This window comes from Gadus morhua, chromosome 18 (assembly GCF_902167405.1).
Source record: "Gadus morhua chromosome 18, gadMor3.0, whole genome shotgun sequence".
Classification (NCBI taxonomy): domain Eukaryota; kingdom Metazoa; phylum Chordata; class Actinopteri; order Gadiformes; family Gadidae; genus Gadus; species Gadus morhua.
Window position 1 is genome coordinate 20033912 of NC_044065.1, and position 11218 is coordinate 20045129.

At 43.9% G+C, this 11218-nt stretch overlaps 1 protein-coding gene across 2 annotated transcripts; it reads left to right on the plus strand.

Annotated features, from left to right (window-relative positions):
- Positions 1 to 8372, plus strand: LOC115530693 (chymotrypsin-like protease CTRL-1). Of its 2 annotated transcripts, XM_030339387.1 has the most exons (6): positions 1 to 262; positions 444 to 458; positions 1434 to 1611; positions 2014 to 2282; positions 5033 to 5169; positions 7689 to 8372. In XM_030339387.1, exons 1-6 carry the CDS (start codon positions 208 to 210, stop codon positions 7992 to 7994), a joined length of 960 nt encoding a protein of 319 aa, XP_030195247.1. In that variant the 5' UTR covers positions 1 to 207; the 3' UTR covers positions 7995 to 8372. The 2 variants fall into 2 exon arrangements, with proteins under 2 accessions (XP_030195247.1, XP_030195248.1); XM_030339388.1 differs by lacking the exons at positions 1 to 262; positions 444 to 458 and adding an exon at positions 934 to 1030.
- The last annotated feature ends 2846 nt before the right edge of the window (positions 8373 to 11218 follow it).

The following is an 11218-nucleotide window of genomic DNA, read 5'->3' on the forward strand; positions in this document are numbered from 1 at the left end:
TTAAACACAAACCTGTTTTGTTACATTTTTTATCAATTATACATCCGTTACTAGTAGAGCCCTGAAGAGTGAAGAGGGGCAGGTCCTACAGAGCAGAACAGGAGACAGTTGGACCTGAGTGTGTCAAGAGTTCAGTGAACAGCAGACGGTTGAACCTGAGTGTGTGAAGAGTTCAGTGCTTAAAGAGTTTATCAAACAGTTTTGACGATGGCATCATGGGCACTAGGACTCCTGCTATTGGCCTTTGCATGGAATGGGCAAGGTATGTTTAAATACTGTACTGGGTTAATGTTCTGAATTTGATATTTGAGTCACAGTTTATTTCGGTTTTGAATCATTGCAATAATTGCGACAAATGAAATTGAAATAGAACAGAAATATGCCGGTCTATGTTTGTATGAATATATAAAAAAACAGTGTTCTTCTTTGTGTTTGTCTAACAGAAATCCAGGCACAGGGTGAGTGAAATTGTGTTTTTTTGCCTTACAAAATGCATGAAGTAGGCCTATCCTAAACACAAAGAGACAATCAAGAGTATAGCAGCTTACTACTCTCTTTCACCTCCCTATCACATGCTCAGAAGAAGGAAAAGTTGATTCTAGAGACAGACATACATTACATTGAATGTTTTACAGTCTACAGAAGAGGAATCGGGCCATATGTGATTATTTTGGAGTCCTGACTTTAATCTCAGTATTCTGACTTCAAACTCAGAAATCTGATTTTAAACTCAGAATTAGGACTTTATTCTCAGATTTCTTACTTTAAAGTCTGAATGAAAAGAGTTCTGACTTCAAAGTCAGAATCCTGACTTTAATCTCAGAATTCTCACTTTCTTCTCAGAATTCTGACTAAAAAGTCAGAACTCAAACTAAATTCACATGTGTCCCTAATCCCGTTCCGTACATTCACATCCAATTGTAAAGGTAAAGATTCAGTGAGGCTGCAAATTGGCACTGTGGCTCGCTCAGAGGAGTTGTTTTTGCTTTACTTCTGAGTTACCCGAGTGTTCTTAATCAGATTGGCTAATGTAAGAGAATCAAGAAACGCAGAATTTAATACCTGTGTTGGGTTGCATAACTGTCTGCGGCAACGGGGAAGGATACATGATGAGGTGTACACAGTAGGCCGTTACTGGAACCACTTAGGCCTACTTGGTTCTTTAATTATAGCATTTATTTTATCACCACAATCAGCTAAAATTAAATTATCATATGGTGGTTTCAGAATAATGCTTTTATGTTGTCAAGCAGAATTGATGTCGATAGTACCACCAGACTGTTGTTTTGAACGTTAGATTCGTAGCGCATTGATGGGGAAAGGAAGAGCAGTCCTTGGAACCTATTCACTAACCAGAAGCAACAAGTTCAACAGTGCTCTGGTATCCCCTTCAACATCGACGTCATGCCCAATGTGGTGGTCTGTTTCGCCAGATTGTGGAATGGCCCCCCTCAACATGAGGGTGGTGGGGGGCGCGAGCTCATCCGAAGGGAGCTGGCCCTGGCTGGCCAGCCTGCACATCGGCAGCGCCGGCATCCCCAGGTTCCACACGTGCGGAGGCACCCTGCTCAACCAGCAGTGGGTGCTGACCGCCGCCCACTGCATACAGTCGTAAGCTGCCGCCACCCAGAGGCACATAACCGCCATAACACCCTGATTTGAACGCTTCACCACCTCTAACTGAATACCGGAAATTGAAGCTGCTCGGCGAATTGAGGTTTGAGAGCTGGAAAGGCAGCCCCAATGCAAGCCTTCCCCTCAGAACCTAAACTAAACCATCTCTAACCTAATCCTAAACTTAACCATCTCTAACCTTATGCTAAATGAATCCATATGTAACCTAATCCAACATTTAACCATCTCTAACCTGATCCTGAATTTAACCATCTTTAACCTAACCCTAAACTTAGGTTAGGTTACATCTCTAACCTATTCTTAAGCATAACCATGTCTAACCTAAGCCTAAGCATCAGACGTAACCCTCCCTGATGTAATCCTCTCGTCCCCCACCAGGATGACGGTGGGCGACTACACCGTGTTCCTGGGCCGGCAGACCCAGCAGGGACCCAACCCCAACGAGATTCAGCGAAGCGTGCGTCAGATCCTCATCCACCCTAGCTACAACGTCAGCCCCTTGAACGGCAGCGACCTGGCCCTCCTGCTCCTCGACAGTGCCGTCCAGTACAGCAACTACATCAGACCCGTCTGCCTCGCGGACAGTGCCAGCACTTTCAATGACACTTTCTGTTATTTGACAGGCTGGGGCAAGCAGACACAAAATGGTAAGATAAGAGTGAAAGCAAAGGTTGATTGGTTCCTCTTTAGTTAAAACCTTTCGAGTGACACAGTTTTGGGAGGGTTGGTTATGTGAACAGAAAGGATAATTATTAGGCTGAGGACTAATACAAATAAGATATAATTAGTAGCTGACAACATTTAGAAACCACACGATTGCTATAGTAGCATATTATGGATGGCTGAGGGCAGGGTAGTGATTATCCACTCCACCACCTCACCACTATAGTACCAAGGTGTTCAACTGGGGTCCGAAAGGTTTTGGATTCAAACCCACAGCTAAGACCTCACCCCTTCCTTCTGCTAAATGATGTGTTTCTCATTCTTGGGTAGTGACTAGATGGTCATTAATTTAACGCCCATACAAAACAAGGAAGCTTTGTCTTTGCTGAAAGATGACTATCCCAGTCCCTTTCATCTCTGGCAAATTACTGACCAATCAGCCAAGGTGTAAATTGAAATTAAACTGAAATTAAAACCCAGCACACTGGCTTTCTAATAGCAGGGGCAGGGTATTTACTAGCTAGTGTCATATTGTTTGACTCCCAGCCTGAAGCTTCAGGGTTGGAATCTTAGACTGTCTGAAATAGGGATCAAACCCCAATGCCCGTAGTCAACCCCCATGGCCACCATATAAATGGTTAGAATTGCACACTACACATTTGCATGTGAAATAGATGCCAACGGGCATCATGGTCACCTATGATCAGGAAGAAGGGGTCAAGATGGATCTGGGGAAGATGAACATTCTAATAATACAATACTAATACTAATACCTAGGAGATACCAGACAGTTTGACTAACCATCAATGGAAACACCCTGGACTACATGTCACACAACTACAGAAACAAACTACACACTGTCCACACAACAGACTGTACACACTGTACACCCTATATTATAAACACTACACACTATAAACACTGCAGAAACACACTACACATTGTACACACTGCAGAAACACACAGTGGAGGCTTCTCCATTGAGGAGAGGGAGGAAGATCCTCCCTAACATTGTTGAGAATAAAAAATGTAGATTGCCCAGACTATTGTAATGAATTAATGCCCTTAAATATGACTACTTTATTGCCTTTGAATATATAATGTTCGTTTCCCTGGGTAAAGGGACATTAGCACCCCCTATCGCCTATCGCCAATTACTTCAGGGAGGAACGTCCTCCCTTTGCCTCCGTTCACTCCCATTCATTTCCCCGAAAGTACTGGCGGCCGGTGGATAACATGGGTTTCAATGGGAGAGAGGAGGAAAATCCTCCTCTGAGTGGGTGGGACCTTAAGGGGTCTGATTCGCGCAAAAATCTATCCGTCTGCGCTATGAACCAATAAGCAGGATCCCTGGATGTTGAGCAGTGTTGCCAGATTGGTCAGATTTCCCACCCAATTGGGCTACTTTTAACCATGTTAGGCTGGAAAAATGATCATTGGGCGGGTAATCTGCCCAATCTGGCAACGCTGTCGATAACAAACCCGGTCTGCATTGCCGCGGTGCTCACTGCAGACGCAGAGCAAGTGAAATCTGCGATAGCGAGATCCTAAATGCACAATGGAAACATTGGAAACGGAGGACATTGTTAATGTCTTGTTACAAAAATCATTCCATTCATTCACTTACAGTGCTAAGTTAGCGACCAAAGAAAGAGGTTGACCACTTCCCAAAATCAAGGTCACAAGAAGTAATGGCAACGTCAGTGTTGTGAGTGCCACATGGTTTGCTAGGTACGCATGGCTTACTGGTAGCATTACCGTTCTTGTTGTTCTTTTACTAGTTTGTTACTCTGACCGCTCTGTTTGATATTGTGGAAAGGGTGTTAGTGAATGATCAGAGCATGATTCAGAGCATGATGTATTTTAAATGGCATCACTTTGGTTCTTGATTCTTTTCTTAAAACAATTGTTACTGAAAATAAACAGCTAAATAACTACAGTCAGTGAGGGCAAAAATAGGCCCAATGATAGGCCCAGATTTTTTTATTTAATTTTACAAATCAATAGTAGGCCTGATTTGACTAATATGCTTTGCATCCTTTCCTTCTCAAATTACAGTGATGCCACTGGTGGCTTTGTATACATTTTATTCACATAACTCCCTCCCTGCTATTTTGTAGTTCACCAAAACACCCTGAAACAACTTGAGTCTCACATTCTTATGCCACCATACACCAACAGTGCAAGCAGGCCAATGGCAACCAAGCGCGCAGTCCTTCCTCCCTCACTTTAAAAACCACCAGCCGCCACTATATACAGTGCGGAAACACATTACACACTATACACACTGCGGAAACACACTACACACTTTACACACTGCGGAAACACACTTTACACACTGTACACACTGCAGAAACACACTACACAGACACTATACACACTGTGGAAAGACACTACACACTTTACACACTACATTTTACACACTGTACACACTACACACTGTACACACTGCAGGGAAATACCGCCCAACTGGTCAAACGTTCATGAATCCCTGTGATGCTGATCGATTGCCGTCGTTCGTAAAATGAATTTGAGCGGTACACACACTGCTCACTGCTTACCATAGTACTAGATGTCTAGATGAATCTTATCCTTTTGTGCTGGTAGATGACCCCCTAATCACAAGACACTTATACCACCACCAGAATACGCTGTAGCGGGGTAGATGGGCCCCACATGGAGCGTACCAAACCAGACAAACGGGTTTCATATTTCTCTGTCTCTTCCTCCTCAGCCAACGCCGTCTCCAACGTGATCCAGCGTGCGCTGATTCCCGTGGTGTCCCGGGCGCAGTGCCAGCGCCACTACCCCAGCGTGAACATCACCGCAGCCATGCTCTGCGCCGGAGAGCCGGGAAAGGGCATTTGCCAGGTGAGCCACTGTTAGACCCACTGAGAAGCCTTGGGAAGTGGCCCATTACCGTTGGTCATGTCTATGAAGGACCGGCAGTCTTTTAGTAGACCTCAAAGGGGGAGAAATCTTTACATCAGAAATGTGCCACTCGATTTCTCCACCAATATCAAGCCCATGGATCATTCTGGGTCTATAAGTATTATGATTAAAGTATTAAATAAGATTATATTCAATTGAATATAAAAAATACCAGATTACATATGAGAACCATCAGAGAACGGATAAAACACAAGGTGTCAAACAGAATCATAGAAGACTAACTGCCATGTCTGCAGCGATCCACAGTGTTGTCAAAATACCACCTTTCAACACATGCTCAGTGGCCTTGCTCCTAACTTCTTTATTACTTGTTTATTTATCTTGATGTTACATCGGCCTTAAGCAGAAACTTAAACCAAAGAAAAAGAGCCTCCTTTAGCATTCCACGTCTTTCCTACCGCCTGCTCAGGTCAACACTAATGGCAACATTGAGATTATTCTCTCTCTCTCTCTCTCTCTCTCTCTCTCTCTCTCTCTCTCTCTCTCTCTCTCTCTCTCTCTCTCTCTCTCTCTCTCTCTCTCTCTCTCTCTCTCTCTCTCTCTCTCTCTCTCTCTCTCTCTCTCAATGAGGTAGACAAAAATTCACAAAAAACAGGAAGTAGAACACAAAACAGGATGTTAAAAATTTTCTCACTCGCTTTAGTAAATTTACAAATAGCAAAACACCATGGATTGCCTGCAAAAGCCAGTCTCTTGCTCAAAATCCTTAGTTCATCTCTCAAAAGTAAATATCTGTGTCAATGAACATGTCAGTGCCATCAGAATGACAAGTCCTTATGTCATTGTGTACGAATAAGACAGTCAAATTGCTGTCTCCTTAGGGAAAACTGTACATGCAGTGCTGTAGGAATTACAGTGCAGTCTTCCTACACCTCCTGACGTTCCTGTCTGTTGGGCCACAAATTCTTCTTCTCTCGCAGCCTCACTCCTCTTCCTCTTCTTCATCTCTCTGGCATTGTAACATTGTGTTGTGTTCCAGCTATATGTTGCCAGTTGATGGTTCATGAGATGCACCTTTGAACTATTTCAGTAAACTGGATGATCGTTGGTTGATCCAACCCTTCACACATTTCCGTTCGCTTGAGAAAGTCAAGATTTAGCTGGCAAAGATTTACCAATTCAGGACAGATTTAGAAAAAAAGACTTATCTTATTAATAATAATAATAATAATACATTTAATTTAGAGGCACCTTTCAAGACACCCAAGGTCACCTTACAGAGCATATAGTCATCATAAATTGTTTAAAAAAAAACAAGAAATTGTGGAAAAAATAAATAAATAAATAAACATAAAAAAAAAAAAAAAAGACAAAACAAACAAACAATCACGTTAGACGTTGTGTGCGAGTTTGAACAGGTGAGTTTTGAGTTGTGACTTGAAGGTTGTAAGGGTGTCTGACTGTTTTATGTGTGGGGGGAGGGATTTCCAGAGCCTGGGTGCTGAACAGCTGAATGACCGGGCACCCATTGTAGTGAGTCGTGATGTGGGGATACATAGTAGTCCAGCAGAGGTTGAACGGAGGGAGCGGGAGGGAGTGTATTCTTGGAGGAGGTCGCAGAGGTAACTGGGGGCTAGGTTGTGGAGAGCTTTGTAGGTGAGGAGTAGGGTTTTGTATTGGATGCGGTAGTGTACTGGGAGCCAATGAAGTTGGATGAGGACAGGGGTGATGTGGTCAGATGATTTGGTGCGGGTGATGATCCGGGCGGCTGAGTTCTGAATGATCTGCAGTCTGTTGATGAGTTTGGTGGGGAGTCCGGTGAGGAGGGCGTTGCAGTAGTCTAAGCGTGATGTGACAAATGAGTGAACTAGGATTTTAGTGCTGGATTGGGTCAGTGATGGGCGGAGTCTGGGGATGTTGCGGAGGACCATTTTTATTAGACCATTTTGAATGTAAAGTCTTATGCAATGAGCTTATGCCTAAATTCTGTGGGGGGTGAGAATACTCGACAGTGACCCATTATGAAACATTTTGAACAACATGACATAAGCAATTGACAATGTAGGAGAGAGCAGAGAATTGTGCATAATCATTTGCATGAATGTACCAAAGCATTTGCAACTTCGTTCAAAGAAATGAGGAACTGCTTTTTTGATGTGCGGAAGTGACACAAGGATGTTAAAATTGAACAAGCAGTTTTAAGATTTTCCATTCTGATCTGAGAAATGTAACAAAGCTGAGAAAAACTGTAAAATACAACTTTTTCTACTGCATTTTTTATTAATAATTTAATATTTTGAGGGGGGAAAATAGGGTTTTGATTGAATGTTTTTCCTTCTATTTGTTAGTTAGGATTCACATCATATCTTTGATGTTTGATTTGTATCCCTTGTCCACTTAGTGCATTAAACTAACATTCTCTTACCATCTCTCTCTCTCTCTCTCTCTCTCTCTCTCTCTCTCTCTCTCTCTCTCTCTCTCTCTCTCTCTCTCTCCAGGGGGATTCTGGGAGTCCCCTCATCTGTCAGCAGAACTCGGCGTGGATCCAGGCGGGCGTGGTCAGCTTCGGGGATATCTGTGCTAAGGGGATCCCTGACGTGTACACCCGGGTCTCTGCGCACCAGACCTGGATCAGGGACCAGGTGGCGGCGGGGGGAGGGCCGGCCGAGGTGTCCCAGATCGGCTTCTCTACCTTCGTCTCTGGCGGCGGGGCGACCGGCAGCAGCAGCAGCAGCAGCTCCACGGCGGGCCTCCGTCACGTCACGCTCTCCTCCCTGCTGCTGATGATGGCTCTTCTGGGCTGAGGGGGCAGAGGTGCAGGACAGCAGAGAACCTACTCTGCTGTGTTTCCACCTCTAAGTGGAGCGCAGGTCTTCGTTCCCCATTAGCAGCTGTCCTTTAGGCTTTGACCTTCAAGTGGCGTTGTCTATAAATACATGAAACACGCCCTTATATGCTGTTCAGAAGAAGCCTCTTCTGGGGGAGGTCTTCATCAGGTGTTCTCATCTCTTGTGAGAATATCTCGTGGATTATCTTGTGTACTTTGATTTAAGCTCATCTGTTGTATTTAGAACAAATATTGTATCTTGAAATCCATATGTTATTATTATCATTATCATTATTATTATTATTATTATCATTATTATTATCATTATTGACATTTAATAAAAAACATAATCTGCTTGCCTCGTCCTTCTAATTCCTATATTACTCTGTCTGCTGGTTGGTGGGGGCAAGGTTGTGTGGCCATTGAACTTCGAATTGGATTTGTTTCTCTGCCTCGATTTGGATTAAAGCGTCAGCTACATGACGAATTATAATACACACGCTGGATGGGATAAAAGGAGGACTTCAGGGCCCAGTTTCCCGAAAGCATCGTTAGCCTACGTGGATCGTGAAGTGCGTCGTATGAGCATCGTACAGTTTTCACACCGTATCCCGAAAGCATCGTTGGCAACGAACGTCGTGAAAATGCTCGTAGCTAACGAGGATTCCATAGTCTACTACAGACTACTATCTGTAGTCTGTGGGGCCTTCAGGTGGTCCGGGGAGGGCGTTCCATAGTCTTAATAGCCCATATTTAAGTCCTAAATCCCCCCCCCCCCCCCCCAGTCAACAACTTTAAGAGTCTCCCACAATCAAACCCTGCCAGCCTACTTCATCCTGGCCAACAATATGGGAAGGATCTAGACCAAGCTCTCCTAATCGGGTCAGCAATAGCCGTGTGTCAATGCCTAGCCTCTGCGTTTGAATGATAATGAATGAATGGAACGTTGCATTTTTTATGTCTACAAATATTCTAGACTAGAGAGCCAATCAATTATGCAGAATCAGATAAAGTCAGCTCTCTTTGCTGGGCAAAGTATGTTTCAGATATCAGCACATTGAGATAAATGTAGTTGTCACACAAGCTATTTGGGATTTTTGTAATATGGAATTAATTCAGGGGGGGAAATGCCATGAAAATATTTATGCACAGTGCGTTCAGGATTAGGACTGATATAGCATATGTCGGCCTAGGCCTAATCAATTGTGTTTTAATATCTTTAGCATTCATATTATTGCAGTCTATTCTTTTCGTAGGCTACTCTGCTGTTGGTATTGAAGGGGAGATATTTTAACCCTTTTTAACCCCATTTTCCTGCGACATTCCTGCATGTCCCCCTGCGTCATAGCCCGTTTCAGCACCATGTCAGTGGACAGGTACAATCCTACGAACGTTGTGAGTGCAGTGAACGTGCGTTCATGTTCAGAGGAGTTTCGGGAAACGCTCCAAAGAAATTCACGATGGTTCGCAAGATCCATCGTGAGAATGATCGTACGAGCGAAGATCCATCATTATCGGGAAACGAGGGCCTGGGTCCAATGTGTTGTCCTCTCCTTGTGATCAGAACCTTATTTAATACACATGGACAAGATGTCAAGTCATGCCTGATGTTCTATTCTTTCCTTCATTTAGAAAAAGTTTCCACCAATGACTTACACAAATCATCACTGTCTGATCATTGAAAGATCAAATGACGTTATTTTAAATAGGATCTGCACCCGTAGTCTCCTCCAATATATCCTATAGGGGAAGGAAAGTATTGTTGGAAGGGTGTTTCACTCCCAACCGAATAGGTTTTGTGTTTGAACCCAAATGTTAACTCTGCAGCCTACCCTGCATACTTGAGCAAGATGTCCTAACCCCTACCTTCTCCTTAATGACCTGTCCCTGTATTCACTGTCAAACCCCTACCTGCTCTCTAATGACCTGTCCCTGTGTTCACTGTCTAACCCCTACCTTCTCCTTAATGACCTGTCTCTGTATTCACTGTCTAACCCCTACCTGCTCCTTAATGACCTGTCCCTGTATTCACTGTCTAACCCCTACCTGCTCCTTAATGACCTACCTCTGTATTCAATGTCTAGCCCCTACCTGCTCCTTAATGACCTGTCTCTGTGTTCACTGTCTAACCCCTACCTGCTCCTTAATGACCTGTGCCTGATCCTGGTGAACTTCTACCGCTGCATCATTGAGAGCATCCTTACCAACTGTGTCGCAGTATGGTATGGCAAATGCTCTGTCTCTGACTGGAAAGCACTGCAGAGGGTGGTGAAAACTGCCCAACGCATCATCGGTTCCTCACTCCCCTCAATCGAGACTGTCCAGAGCAAGCGATGCCTGCGAAAGACGCGGCATCTGCAAGGACTATTCTCACCCCAACCACAGACTGTTCACCATCCTCCCCTCCGGGAGGCGCTACAGGTCTCTCCGGACCCGGACTAGCAGGTTCAGGGGAAGCTTTTTCCCTGCGGATATCAATCTTCTAAACTGCTACCCCCCCCACCCCCCCCCCCCCTCCCCCACTGTCTGCCCCCCCCCCCCCCCCCGCAGCCATCCATTGCACTAACCCATACTAGTTGACTGAACAATTATCCCTCTACTTGATTGTACATAACCCCTGTATCAGAGACCCATATTACTCTATTTATTTTATATATATCATATTATATATATACTGCAGTTATTGTACCTCTGCTCTGATGCTGTATACTTCACTTTACTGCTATTTTTGCACTTCTGGTTGGTCACAAAACCTCATTTCGTTGTACTCTGCACAATAACAATAAAAATGAATCCAATCCAATTCACTGTCTAACACCCACCTGCTCCTTAATGACCCTTCCCTGTATTCACTGTCTAACCCCCACCTGCTCCATAATGACCTTTCCTGGCCACGTAAAAGCCGCTGCTTAATGAAAACATGGTAAATAGTACATTTAACAATTATTCATGGATCCTGAGGTGATATGTACTACACTTTAGCACTCCAAATATAAACAAGATAACATTTTTTTCTGGGATTTATTTGTTTTTATTAGCGTGACGAGATGACCATCACTCAATATTCAGAGTTTGAGATCGCATTCATGGGATATTTCCCATTATCCCGAGATAGCGAACCAATAAAATTGCGCCATCTTAGGAGGACAACGTGTAACGTATACTAAATGTGAGTAAACGAAGAGGAAGAAGGCGAACAAG

What these genes read in the sequence shown, in the direction of transcription:
- LOC115530693 (XM_030339387.1), top strand. Translation starts at nt 208, where the DNA reads ATGGCATCATGGGCACTAGGACTCCTGCTATTGGCCTTTGCATGGAAT. An exon ending in GCCGCCCACTGCATACAGTC is followed by an intron (nt 1,612 to 2,013) that starts GTAAGCTGCCGC and finishes GTCCCCCACCAG; the next exon opens with GATGACGGTGGGCGACTACA. An exon ending in GGGCAAGCAGACACAAAATG is followed by an intron (nt 2,283 to 5,032) that starts GTAAGATAAGAG and finishes CTTCCTCCTCAG; the next exon opens with CCAACGCCGTCTCCAACGTG.